Source organism: Macaca nemestrina, chromosome 9 (assembly GCF_043159975.1).
Source record: "Macaca nemestrina isolate mMacNem1 chromosome 9, mMacNem.hap1, whole genome shotgun sequence".
Lineage (NCBI taxonomy): Eukaryota > Metazoa > Chordata > Mammalia > Primates > Cercopithecidae > Macaca > Macaca nemestrina.
In genome coordinates this window covers 112527540-112542743 of record NC_092133.1, presented here as the reverse complement: position 1 = coordinate 112542743, position 15204 = coordinate 112527540, and the positions used below count along the sequence as shown (strand labels likewise).

The 15204-nt window shown below is 35.5% G+C and overlaps 1 protein-coding gene across 17 annotated transcripts in view; it reads left to right on the top strand.

Moving 5' to 3' along the window:
* LOC105479938 (zinc finger E-box binding homeobox 1) overlaps window positions 1–15204 on the top strand; it is a 184925-nt gene that overhangs the window by 114655 nt on the left and 55066 nt on the right. For 16 of the 17 annotated variants that reach the window (XM_024792269.2, XM_011738285.3, XM_011738287.2 and 13 more), the window contains one exon: window positions 12513–12713. Coding sequence is in view for 6 of the 17 variants with exons in the window: in XM_011738280.2 (XP_011736582.2) it covers window positions 12513–12713 (201 nt within the window). In the remaining 11 variants the exon portion in view is untranslated. Of the gene's footprint in view, window positions 1–2079; window positions 2101–12512; window positions 12714–15204 lie in introns of those variants that run through there. The other variant, XM_071070259.1, reaches the window with a different exon arrangement.

Sequence of the window (15204 nt, the reverse complement as noted above, 5' to 3'; positions counted from 1 at the left end):
CAAGATAGGAGCCAGTGACAGTATTCGAAGTAAGAGATGATGGTACCACCAGGTAGTTAGTGGCAGGGAATTGGTAGTGAGTAAGTGGTCAGATCTTGAATATATTTTTGTAAGTATTTCCTTCCAGATTAGATGCATGGAATATGAGAGAAAAAGAGGAGTCAGAACTCTCAGTGAGACTTTTGGCCTGAACAACTGGAAGAATGGAGTTGCCATTTACTGAAATAGAGAAGACTGAGAGACCAGGAATTGGATGAAAAAAATTCCCATTAGAAATCCAAGTGGAGATATCAAGTAGACAATTTGGTATGTAAGTCTGGGATTCATAGGAGAAGTCGGGCTGGGATATAAAACTGGGAGTCAACAAGTGGTATTTGGAGCCATGAGACAGATTGAGGAAATGGAGGAAAGAAACGGAAAAGAAGCAGTTGGTGAGTTAAGAGGAAAACTGATAGAGTCAAAAGAAGAGATTGTTTTGAAAAGGAGAGAGTAATGAATTATGTCAAATGCTGCTAGAAGGTCAAGTCAAATGAGGACTGATAATTGTCATTGGGTTTAGCAGTGCTCACAGTCATGACAAGAACAGTTTTGGTGGAGTGTTGTAATTGGACTAATTTAAGATAAAATAGGAAGAAACAAATTAGAGACACATGTAGGCAACTTTTTCAAAAAACTTTGAAGTATAGAGGGACTGAGGTATAGAATTAGGAATGGTGGAGTTTAATCAAGGTAAGAGGTTAGCCAGAATAGAGATTTTGAAGCCAGAGAGAGCAAGAAAGTTGAGAGTGCATGCGAGAAGTGATTATAAAAATATAGGATTAAAATGGATATTTCTTCCGTTACTGAGGTTGAGCATCTTTTTACATGTTTATTGGGCATTCATCTTTGTGTGTGTGAATTGCCTATGCATATTCTTACTGGGTGGTTCATCTTTTTCTTATGAGTGTTTAAGAATTCTGTAATAAAGATGTCAGCCTTTAGTCATATGTGTTGCACATATCTTTCACAATTTGTCATTTGTCTTTTCACTTGATTTTTTTTCTGTGTGTAGTTGTGGGTTTCATGTCATGCTTTTAACAGCCTTCCTTATTCTAGGTTTGTAAAAGGATTTGCCTATATTTTCTTCTAATACTTTTATGGTTTCAGTTTTTTTCTGAGTTAAAGTCTGATTCATGTGCGTTTCATTTTGATGAAAGTCATGGGGATCTGATTTTTTTCCAAATGATTTTTATTAAATAATGCATCTTTCCCCCCACTAATTTGCAAGACTCCTATTTGTTTAGGGTCTATTTTGTATCATGTTCAAATCCATTGATTGTCTGCCCATCCCTGTAACAGGACAAATCTGTTTCCATTTCTGTAGCTTCAAGATAAAGTTTATACTCTGTTATATCTAGTTCATGTTTTCCTACCACCACCATTACTATTATTTTTCTGAATTTTCCTGAATATTTTAATGTGTTTATTTTCTCAGATAATAATACCAACAGTATGTATCAAGAATATATGTGCCGTATTACTAGGTGTTTTGCCTATATACTTACTTTCATCATTGTGAGAACCATGTCAGGGATATACTATTATTATTTCAATCTTGGCAATGAGGAAACTGAGACATTAGAAGAATATATAACATCCCCAAGGTGACAAGGCTAGTAAGCAGTGAAGCTGTGATTTGAGCCAGGCAGTTGGGTTCCAGAGACGGTGCTCCTACTTCTCTATATAAACTGTAGACGTGTTGATTTAAGTCATTTAGATTTAGAATCCAAGATACCGTGTGTAGCATTTGGATCAAAATTGCATTGAATTTATAGAAAATTTTAGGTAGAATTGACATATTTATATACAAAATCATTCTATCCATAACTAAGATATAGCTTTTCATTTATTCAAATATTTGATGACTTTTACGTAGAATGCTAGTTTTTTTCATGTAGGTCCTCCATGTTTTGTTTTAAGCTTTTTCTTCATGTGTTTCATTTGCGTTGCTAGTAATAGAATTTTTTCCTCTTTCATGTTTTTAGCTGGTTACTGTTGATACATTGGAAAGCTGTTGATTTTTTTCTGTTGGAAAGATACTGATTTTTTTCTTTTAAATTTGTAAGTAACCATTTACCAAATGTTCTTACTGCTAATAGCTTTTTCATTGATTTTTCCTGAATTTTCTATAAATGTTATTCTGCAAATAATTTTGCTTCTCCTTTCTAATATTTATACTTTCTCTTTTATTCTTTTTAAAAATTGGTTTATTCTTTTAAAATATTGTTAACTAATAATGATGAAACTAAACATCTTTATCTTACAAATGCCTCTGATTCATAATAATTTATTATGTTTTTTATGTTTATATTTATTATACTAACTTCAGTTTTCATGCAAAAGTATCCACAAGGGAATGGTGAATTTTTTTCAAATGCCTTTCTGTATCTCTAAATGTCGTTTCTCCTTTATGTTAATATAGTAAACGCTCATATTTTCTCATGTTAAGTAATGTATGCTTCATTCTTTTAATATTTTATTTAAGACCATTGCATATTTTATTTAGGACTGAGCGTGTGTGTGCGCGCGTGCATATGTGCCTCTGTGTGTGTGTGCACATGCATGTGTATCCTTTCTCAGATTTTAATTATTATTATGTTAACTTCCTAGAATTTAGACTTTTCATTTCCCTCTCTCTTTAAAAAGTTACAAAATTAACAGTCCTTTAAAGATCTGGAGACATTTACCTGTGAAAACACCTGGCAGTTTGGGGTGGTTAACTAGTATCTTCCTAAATTTATTCTATGATGTGTCTGTCTATGTCTCTTAAATAATTTTCCACGTTCTATAATATAGTGATAATTATTTACATTATCCTAGAAAGGGTTTTCATCTAGGTGGCTTAGGTTTGTACAAAATATTTATAAAGTAAGTTTCCTAAATTTCTTTATAGTTGTAGTTAACTCCATTTGCATTTTAATATTGAACATTCATGCCACTTAATTTTTTCTCTAGGATTAATGTAGGCTGGTGATTTATCTGTTTTCTTGATTCTTTAAAGTTTGGGCTTTTGGACTGATATATCAATTACATGGCTTCTCTGTTTTTTGATTAAGTATTTTTTGCATTTGTATTTTTGATTTTGTCTTCATATTTTTCTTAGATTTTGTCATACTTCCTATCTTCCATAAGTAACAGTTACTATGAATTAAAAAGCATCCTTTTATAAAAGCAGACTTTACTTATGAAGGAAATATTAGTTATAGGTAATTTAGTGTGAAATATTTTAATCCAAATACTTTCCTCAACGTAAAAAGGTATCATCTTTTTTGGGACTGAATTTAATTTAATCTCCTGAGGACTTTGCTTTTTCAGTGTTTCATCTGTCTGTGAGTTGTATTAACACTGGCTGAAATTAGCTCATTGAGTGGATGGGAGTTTAGATAAGGCAAGAAAAGGGAAAGGTAATTTGGGAGGATGGCTCTTGTTGGGGGCAAATAGATACAGGATCTGGGGAGGAAGGGAGAGAGGCCAGAACAAAAACTGAGAGAGTATCAAAGACAAATCCTGTGAATCCTTATTAACTTTTATATAATGAGAGACAGGAGATAATAAGAACTAGGCTTCTGTGAGCAGTGACAGCCCTTTCCCTGCCTTTGCCTATCAGTTTTCATTCTATTAATAGCGTGTATCTGAAGATATTAAAAACCACCAACCCTTTTGCAGGGGTAAAATTTAGAATAATTGACTTTTATTGGAGTTATGTTTTAAAAGATATTTTGAAAATATAAAAAGAGTTTATGAATATTTACCTAGAGAGGGATTTTAAAATTTCACCCAAAATTTACTGAATCATTAGAATTACTAAAATCTAACATGTTCATGGTACTTGCGGTACTCTAAAACCATTATGATACCTATTTTTAGAGTATTTAAAATTAGATAATATACACATTGTACATTATTATATAACATGTTACATTTGTATGTTACATTATATCCTTCATTATACAGTAAAAAATATATATAGACTGTAATCTTACATTATCAGTTTGGTCAAAAGCCAGATTAACAAAAATTTACAGTACATGCTTAGTATTTATAGTCACCTTAAGCTCCTCTTTCCTGGAGTAGTATTATATGTAGAAGTTTTCTCTGATCCTATGAATTATCACATGACCTCTCCTTTCCATTTTGTGTGCCTATTTGCCTGGTCTGGTTATAACTGCAGTTTTGTTTTCATTTTCCTGAATTATTGCTAACACTTAAGCATATTGACTTGTTTCTTCACTGAGAAAAGAAAGAAGTGTGGTCCCATGTTCAGTTCAGCAAATAATTCTATACCTACTATGTAGAAGGCAGTATGCCAGTGACTGTGTTCAGGATAAAATATTTGTGTGTGTGTGTGTGTGTGTGTGTGTGATGTTATTTAGTCCCAATCAATGTTAAAGAATAATAGATGGAAACACTTGGTCAGTGTCTCCACCCATATCTTCGCATTGCTCAGCATTCATGCCTGAATTTGTGGTGTTCTCAGCATTGTGGTAGCGTGTAAAATATTCTAATACTCAATATGAGTACAGTCTTTGGCTCTGTAGAACACAAGTCAAAGTGTATGTATTTTTCTGGTGTTTCTTAAATTATGACAATATGCTAATCTGTTATATGTGGAACCAGTTTGTTAAAAGTAGTCTTTTAGTTTTTAAGGATTAGTCTTCTTTTCTAAGAAAGATTTTCTCTTTCTTTTCTAACATGCAAATGAGTGTGTGCTTAGTGGCTTGATGGCAATGAGTGGGATATAGTTAAGCATATATTAATGGCGTAACATAATAAGAGGGTCCTCTGGAAAGATGCCTTTGCAGAACCAAAAATAGGTAAAAATGTGGCCTTAGCCCGTGGCTTTAACCAACACATGCCAGTTATCATTGGACAAGAATTGAAGACCTCAAAGTTAATCTTTTCCATCCTCCTTCCCCACTTCCCTAAGTTTCTTCCTCTACATGGGCCTATCCTGCTATTCCAAGTTACGGTAAATGATTATAGCGAGATTCTTTGTGAAGCATTTAGGTGATCTTGCTTTCATCCCAATGAATAATAAATTGAGAATGTATTGGTTTGTTTTGGAACCATACTCATATAAGTTATCTAATGCTTTTTATGATTATACATTACTTAAGAAACAGATATTTATATGAGACTTTAATTACTATAGTTGATACAGTACTGCATACAATCATGTGCTAAAGATAAATATGTGACCGTTCTTGTAAAGATGTATTGACCTTGCAAATAAACTAGAAAATCTAGAAGAAATGGATAAATTCCTGGACACATACACCCTCCCAAGTCTAAACCCAGAAGAAGTCAAATCCCTGAATAGACCAATAACAAGTTCTAAAATTGAGGCAGTAATTAATAGCCTCCCAGAAAAAAAAAAAAAAAAAAAATCCAGGGCCAGACAGATTCACGGCCGGATTCTACCAGAGGTACAAAGAGGAGCTGGTACCATTCCTTCTGAAACTATTCCAAACAATAGAAAAAGAGGGAATCCCCCCTAACTCATTTTATGAGTCCGGCATCATCCTGATACCAAAACCTGGCAGAGACACAACAAAAAAAAGAAAATTTCGAACCGGTATCCCTAACATTGATGCGAAAATCCTCAATAAAATACTAGCAAACCAAATCCAGCAGGACATCAAAAAACTTATCCACCATGATCAAGTCGGCTTCATACCTGGGATGCAAGACTGGTTCAACATACAGAAATCAATAAACATAATCCATCATATAAACAGAACCAATCACAAGAACCACATTATTATCTCAATAGGTGCAGAAAAAGTCTTCAATAAAATTCAACACCACTTCATTATAAAAACTCTCCACAAGCTAGGTATTGGTGGAATATATCTCAAAATAATAAGAGCTATTTATGACAAACCCACAGCCAATATCTTACTGAATGGGCAAAAACTGCAAGCATTCCCTTTGAAAACTGGCACAAGACAAGGATGCCCTCTCTCTCACCACTCCTATTTAACATCGTATTGGAAGTTCTGGCCAGGGCAGGCAGACAAGAGAAAGAAATAAAAGGTATTCAAGTAGGAAGAGAGGAATTCAAACTGTCTCTCTTTGCAGATGACATGACTGTGTATTTAGAAGACCCCATTGTCTCAGCCCAAGATCTCCTTAAGCTGGTAAACAACTTCAGCAAAGTCTCAGGATACAAAATCAAAGTGCAAAAATCACAAGTATTCCTATACACCAATAACAGACAAACAGCCAAATCATGAGTGAACTCCCCTTCACAATTGCTATGAAGAGAATAAAGTACCTAGGAATACAACTTACAAGGGATGTGAAGGACCTCTTCAAAGAGAACTACAAACCACTTCTCAAGGAAATAAGAGAGGACACAACAAATGGAAAAACATCCCATGCTCATGGATAGGAAGAATCAATATCATGAAAATGGCCATACTGCCCAAAGTAATTTATAGATTCAATGCTATCCCCATCAAGCTACCACTGACTTTCTTCACAGAATTGGAAAAAACTACTTTAAACATATGGAACCAAAAAAGAGCCCACATAGCCAAGACAATCCTGGGCAAGAAGAACAAAGCTGGAGGCGTCACACTACCTGACTTCAAACTATACTACCAGGCTACAGTAACCAAAACAGTATGGTACTGGTATCAAAATAGATATATAGACCAATGGAACAGAACAGAGGCCTCAGAAATAACACCATACATCTACAAGCATCTGATCTGTGACAAACCTGACACAAACAAGAAATGGGGAAAAGATTCCCTGTTTAATAAATGTTGTTGGGAAAACTGGCTAGCCATATGCAGAAAACTGAAACTGGACCCATTTCTTACACTTTATACAAAAATCAACTCAAGATGGATCAAAGACTGAAACATAAGACCTAAAACCATAAAAATCCTAGAAGAAAACCTGGGCAATACCATTCAGGTCGTAGGCATGGGCAAAGACTTCATATCTAAAACACCAAAAGCAATGACAACAAAAGCCAAAATTGATAAATGGGATCTAATTAAACTAAAGAGCTTCTGCACAGCAGAAGAAACTATCATCAGAGTGAGCAGGCAACCTACAGAATGGGAGAAAATTTTTGCAGTCTATCCATCTGACAAAGGGCTAATATCCAGAATCTACAAAGAACTTAAACAAATTTACAAGAAAAAAAACCCCATCAAAAAGTGGGCAAAGGATATGAACAGACACTTTTCAAAAGAAGACATTTATGCAGCCAACAGATATATGAAAAAATGCTCATCATGACTGGTCATTAGAGAAATGCAAATCAAAACCACAATGAGATACCATCTCACGCCAGTTAGAATGGTGGTCATTAAAATGTCAGGAAGCAACAGATGCTGGAGACGATGTGCAGAACTAGGAAAGCTTTTACACTGTTGGTGGGAGTCTAAATTAGTTCAACCATTGCGGAAGACAGTGTGGTGATTCCTTAAGGATCTAGAACTAGAAATACCATTTGACCCAGCAATCCCATTACTGGGTATATACTCAAAGGATTATAAATCATTCTACTATAAAGACACATGCACACATAGGTTTATTGCAGCACTATTTACAATAGCAAAGACTTGGAACCAACCCAAATGTCCATCAGTAATAGACTGGATAAAGAAAATGTGGCACATACACACCATGGAATACTATGCAGCCCTAAAAAAGGATGAGTTCATGTCCTTTGCAGGGACATGGGTGAAGCTGGAAACCATCATTCTCAGCAAACTATCACAAGAACAGAAAACCAAACACCACATGTTCTCACTCATAAGTGGGAGCTGAACAATGAGAACACATGGACATAGGGGAACATCACATACCGGCGCATGTTGGTGGGATGGGGGGCTAGGGGAGGATAGCATTAGGAGAAATACCTAATGTAGGTGACGGGTTGATGGGTGCAGCAAACCACCATGGCATGTGTATACCTATGTAACCTGCATGTTCTGCACATGTACCCCAGAACTTAAAGTATAATTAAAAAAAGATTTATTGACTATAAGGAGGATATTATGCTGTAATATACTGTTCACATATTATGAGATTCTAATGGTTAGCATTGTTTAGTCATTTGTAAATATCTGCAGTGGTAAATTGTTAAGTATGGAATTTCAGTACCCCAAAATAGGTATACACACAAAAATTTAAGAATATTTATCATCAGTGCAACAATTTTCAGTCAGGAGCCTTTGCCCATGATAAAGTATGTAGGCTGTGGAATCTAGCCAACCTGGCTTTCACTCTTCTACTTAGTAGCTACATAACCTCAGACAGGCTACTTCGGTACTCTATTTTTCTTTGTCTATCAGAGGGATATATAATAATACTTACTTCTTAGGAGCTGCTGTAAAGATTTACCAAGATAATAGTAGTAGCAGAAAACACTTCTCTAGTCCTTACTGTGTACCAGACACTGATTTAAGCATAATACATTTAAAAATCATAATATCTCCACAACCACTGTATGCAGTGGGTACTGTTGTGTCTGACATTAAATATTAGCAAATAATACCAACAACTACCACCATCAAGAAGTCAACTACATTCTGATGACAATAAGAATGCATTGAAAATGTTACCATGTTCTATTGAAGTTTAAATTCATATTATCTAAAGTCATGTTTAAAGATTTTTAAAACTGTTTACTATATTTTTTACCCTTGCTTTCTTGATACTTTAATTAAAATCAGAATTAAGATGTGATGATCACCTGTCTTCAGATAAGCTATACTGTATTTTCAGCCACAGGTTAAACAGTTCAGGGGTATAGAGATAATTGGACAGAACATTTAGATAACTGAAGCCCTCACTGGCTACTAGAATTTATCAAGGGCCTGCATTACTCTGTATGCTTTTGGTGGTGGGTCATTTTTTAAATAAGCTGTGTAGATCCACAAACAAAATGATAGATTCAGAAATACAAGTAAGCTTGACTATTAATTTAAGTTTCAGTCATCAGTATCAGCAGTTTTTACTGTTTTTTTTCCTCAGCTGAGTGACAGAAGCAAAAGACACATATCAAACATGCTCTGGGAAAATTCACGAGACAGTTATAAAATATATACAATCTCTGTGTTTTGGATATATGACATAATCTTCCATCTTACAATGGCAGCTTATACAGGGGACAGGAAGGAGTTTTGTTAAAGTCCCAGAAAGTGATAGGCAATCTTTAACAGTGCTTTGAGCTATGGTTGACTCAGGGAGAATAGAACACCCAGTATCTCTGGTTAAAAAGAACTCAGTAGAAAAATATGAACCATGCAAGCAAGCATTTGAACCAGAATGCATATATGTCTTAAAGCCTAATTTGGGGGAAATTTTCAAGCCCAAAATACTCTAGATATAAATGTGTTAAATGTGCAATCCAAGGTCAACCAGAGAACCTACAGCTAACAAAATTCATAATATAATGCTAAACTGCAATATTGCATCATTAAAAGGTAAGAATGGCACCAGCATAAAACCATGGCTAACTCAAGATACCAAAGATGTCCGGAAGCCTCCCTTCGCAAAACAGCAGGAATGTCAGCTATCTAGGCATGCAGTTTCACTGGTCAAGCATATTTGAGAGCCTTGCAGTAAGCCAGACCTTACATGATAGCCAGCTCTTAGTGGAGTATAGAATTGAGTAATCCTCGGCAAATACTTACCGTGTTCTAATTTTAGCTTGTCATATATAAATGCCAACTTAAAATGACTTTAACAAGTAGGTTGCTAATAAGTCCTGAAAGTAAAAATGAAAGTTAATAACATTGTGCATCATTTGCCAGTAAGCATCTCCATTCCAAGTGTATGTGTGTGTATTTGCCTCTTACTATGAGTTAGAGGCCCATCAGGAAACTCTTATAGTCAGGAAGCTCTTATAATCAGCTGTGAACCAGGCTTTTAAAATCATTTCCCTTACCCACACACAGACTTCACTCTGCTTATAGTGTGGCTGCGCATAGTATGACTGTTTCCATCTTGACACTTATTTTCCCATTACTATATTAAAGTGACTTTTTTCTTTATTATATTGATATACTGAATAGACCTTCTCAGGTAATATTTATGGAAACATAAAACCATTCCGGAAGGCAGTTTAACAATAACTACTTCATAAGTCTTCCCTTTGACTTAATAGTTTCACCCCTACAAATCTGATAAGTATATTTAAGGAATGGCCAAAATTATACATATTTACAAGAAAAATTATGGCATTTTTGCTAGTGCTTAACACAGGCAAGAAATTTATCAATAGATCATAGGTTAAAGTATATCTGTACAATAGAATGCTGTGTAGCTATCCAGAGGGAGATAAGAAAGTTTTATATACACAGATGCCCCTCGGCTTATGAATTGTGATGGTGTTATGTCCTGATAAATTCATCGTAAGTTGAAAATACTGTGAAATTGAAAATGCATTTAATATACGTAACCTATCGAACATCATAGCTAAGCTTAGCCTGCCTTAAATATGCCTGGAACACTTATAGCTTACAGTTGGGCAAATCATCTAACATGAAACCTATGTTTTAATATGATGTTGAATATCTCATGTCATTTATTGAATGCTGTACCGAGGGTGAAAAACAGAATAGTGTTGCACCATCATAAAGTCAAAACATTGTAAATCAAACCATAATTAGTCAGGGACTGTCTGTACTGACATAGAAAGTCTTCCAAGACATGTTATAAAGTGGCAAAATATAAGCGGCAAAGCAGTGTGATGTGATCATGTGTATTTTGAATTATATATACACAAATTTGTATATAGGTGATGCTGGATTTATATTAAATATAAGATAAGATGAGGTTTGTGTTACAACTAAGTAAGAAAAGGTATATAAAATGATTTACATCATGCCTACTTAGTGCATTGAAATAATTAATAAAATTTGCCATTGTTTTTACCTTTATGGAGTGGATAGAGGAAGGAAAAATAGGGCTGCCTTTACTTATTTTACATGTTTTGCATTGAATGATTTTACATGTATTATTTTAGTACAATAAGAGAGAAAACCATTTACTCTTGGGAGAAGATCTGGAAAAGCATATTCACACTAAAATATTAATGACATAACAAAACTTGACATTTTTCTTCTGACACAGGATACTGAAGAACTCCTAATATGTAAGCACAGTGGTGACCTCTGATACTCTTTTGGACAAGGAGTCTTCCTAAAGTCTATAAAAGCAGTTTTGGAGTTTTGGTTATTTGTTTTCACCTTTAAATACCTACCCGTATTTGTAATTGTATTTCTTCCTTTGTGTTATCAGGAGTGTGGGAGGGGCGCGGGGGGGAGAGGGATATGTATACATATTATTTAAGCATTTAGGTGATTATTTTTCAAGAATTGTTGGAAAATTTAAGAAAGCAATGGAAAGAATAATGATGATAATTACTGCTTAGTTATCTAAATAATTTAAGCTTCTTTTTCTCCCTTCTTCCGAATCTTTTCTTAGCAAATAAGAATCACCCTGAAAGTAGTTTAAAAGAGACATTCTAGTGACCATACCCAATGAAGTACTAAATATTCATCCTGTTAGAGTGATTATTATAAGGACTCTAAAGGAAAACATTGATTATGCTAGATTATTTATTTTAGAGAATTTTATTCTCAGCTTATAGTCCTGGTTCTGTGAACTGGAGAACTCATTCAGAATAATTATATATCTTTAAAATGCCGATGTTATATTTTATTGAAATTCATTAAAAATTATAGAAAAAAGTGCTCATTTGAAAACTTCCAAATGTCAGTTTTTCAGAATGACAAACTTAATTACGTAGAAATTGACTAAATTGGTTGATTCTTTCTAAAGTCAGTGTGGGATTAATAATGTCATGCGTGGATCTATTGAGGACTTAAAAATACTTGTGGTAAACTTGATGATGTAATGCTATTTTGTTAGGAAAGATGGCCTCTTTTCTTAAGTTGCAGTCCTTTAAGGATTCAAAGCCCTAATGGTACATAAGCAATATTGTATGCTGTAAGCTCATTATCATTGGAGGGGAGGTTTAATATAGAGTTTAAGAGCACAAAATATGGAATCAGACCGTTGGTGTTAAAATCCTGGCTCTGCCACTTCCTGGCTGTGAACTTGGACAAGTTACTCTCTCTCTCTGCCTTGATTTTCTTACCTGTAAAACAAGGATATAAATAGTAAGTGGTAGAACTCTTATTTCATAAGGCTGTTGTAAGATTGTTGTAAGAATTTAATGGGTTAGTATTTATAAAGCAGGTCTACATATAGTAAGTGTTCAATAAGGGTTGCTACTATTCATCAGTTTGGTCATGTAATATCTAGTGTTATATATATGTGTTGTCAAATAAACTAGTTGTTTACATATTATTGTTTAAAAGAACATTATTGAATTACAATCTGTTTTAAGTATCTTTTATACTTTTATTTTTGTGAGATGTAAAAACTGATTTTTTTACTAGTTGGTTTTGATTATTTGTTTCTTGTTTGTATTACAGTTACAAATTATAATACTGTGGTAGAAACAAATTCAGATTCAGATGATGAAGACAAACTCCATATTGTGGAAGAAGAAAGTGTTACAGATGCAGCTGATTGTGAAGGTGTACCAGAGGATGACCTGCCAACAGACCAGACAGTGTTACCAGGGAGGAGCAGTGAAAGAGAAGGGAATGCTAAGAACTGCTGGGAGGATGACAGTAAGTCTGATTTTTTTTGTAATATTGTATTCTCATGATTAGTTTTTAAAATATATTTTAATGGAAAAGATAAATTGGATGAAAAGTTTGAAATCAATAGTAAATTTGGCTATCAATAAATATTAGGTGTCCTACTTACTAAAACGTAGATTACGAAGCAGAGTAAGAAAGTTATTTTGACCATATTTACAATGCATATAATTTATTGAAATTTAGTAGAATTTACTAACCAGGATCAAGCTTTCCAAATATTGTTGATATAATTGAACCTACCTTTAATTTTTTATTGTAACCCCAAATGAATACTGTACTTAGAAACCAATAAATATTATATTGATATAGTGAAATTATAATTCAATGTGCGAAAATCCCAAACAATATAAATCATGGAGGTATTTTTAGTGCTTTTAAGCCTCTCTATACATACATCAGAATCCTTTAAGTAAGGTGGGTTTTTTTTCCACTTTATATGTTTACTTTTACTCAAAGCATGGCTGAGTGGAAGGAGCAGTGAAAGTAAGGAGACCCTCTACTTGCTGCACTTTTAATGAATAAACAATGAAAGTTTAATCTTCTTCCTCATCTATCAAATGGAGAAATTGGACTTAGTCTTTTATTCTAGCTCTAAAATGTCTTCTTTCTACTTTTCCTAATAAACTAATTAAATTATTTAGCCTGTCTTGCCAGGGTAAGCACCAGTGATATAAAAATAGGATATGGAAGTGGCATAGTATTAATTCGAGAGGTTGGGGATCAGCAACAAGGACATCAGAAAAGGTAAACAAGTGCATGCAATAACTCAAATCCAAGACCAGTCAAAGGAGAAGCTTCCTAACAAGAGTTCAAGTTCAAAGAGGTCATCTAGATAAGATATCAAAACTGAAATCTGGAAAAGTGGGTCAGGCATGCAGGTCAGGATATCATCTGGATAATGAAATGTGGAAGTATAGATAAAAGCTCAGATAATAGGCACAGATTGGCAGAAGTTAAGATTTCTACAATATGACAAATCTAATGGTTAACAAGGGACTTTGAAAATAATGTAGATTAGCCCTCTCATTTTATAGTGTTCATTTGTCCATTCAGCAACCTCTGTAGAAATTGGTTGCAACTGTGGATAAGACTCTCTGCATGAATGATGCATATAGGGCTTAATGGAAAAGAGAGATAAATAAGTCACACATACATTGTAGTTTTATTTAGGTATACATTATGTGGCAGCATCAAGGAGGAGCATCCGAATTAGAGAAGGAAGGGGAAGTCCTAGAAGAGTTCTGAGTGAAACAGAATTGGTCTTTAGTTCTTAAGGACCAATGGAGGTTAATTAGGCAAAGTAGAGTGAATATAAGGTGTTTCAGGCAAAAGAGGCAACACACATGAAACCACAGACACTTGAGCAAAGTGGTCACAGAAAATGAGATCAGAGAAGTAAACAAGGGAAAAAATATGAAGTGATTTGTGTACTGTGTCAAGGAATTTGAACCTTATCATGGAAGTTATGAGAAGAACATCATTAATGTAATTTATAAATAAGTCTGGTGCAATATGGAAAAAGAATTTTACAGGGAGGGAGGCCCAAGCAGCTACATCTGCTGTCTGCCAGGCCGGGATAGAGTGGGGCCCATGTATGCTCACATGCCCAATTCAGGATCCAGCACCATTCCTGCAGGACTGAGGTGAATCTAAACCACACATGACCATGCCTGCCAGTCCCTCCTAAGATTGCCTGCCTGGCCATTGCTGTGGAGTAGGATCCACAGCATAGCCTCCATTGCCCCACCTGAGTGGTTTATTGCTACCTGGGAACACTTCACTCCTCCCATCACTGCCAGTGGTTGATCCTAAGGAGCCAGAGGACAGATCCACTGGCTTGGTCTCAGTTTGCCAGGACTCAAGCATACCACCCAAGAATATGGGGATGAGATCTGTGGCCTGATCTCAAGCAGGGGAGGAACCCCCACTGTCAGAACACAGAGAAGAGTGTGGTGCGGGTTTTTCAGGTGGTACAGAAGCTGGGCACCCCTCCCTTCATGAGAACAGACTAGGAAGGGTGTAAGCTCATAGCCTTGGTTTCTGCTGCAGGGAGTCTTGCATTCTGGAATGCCTGGAATGGCATGGCAGTCTGGACACAGGTGGTTTGGGATTTGCATAACTAATTGGGCCGGCTGCCAGGGTGGACACTGGAGGGAGACCCACCAGTCAGGGGTGTAGAAGCTGGGTGGGCCCCATGGCCATCTGCTGGAATGAAAACTCAGGGCCAGCCCTCTTACCCTGAACCAGCTCTTATGGCACAGGAGAGATGCCTCCACCCCTCCCTAGAGTGTTGTTCCAGCTGCCTGAGAACTGCCCCAACAGCCCTACCAAGGTCCCATCTGCCTCAGAGAGCCTGATCACAGGCTTACCGGACACAGTTCCACCCAGCTTTGCCCCCTCTAGCCAGCCTTGGGAGCGGAGCATGGAATGGGACCACTGAGAGCTCCACACCCCCACC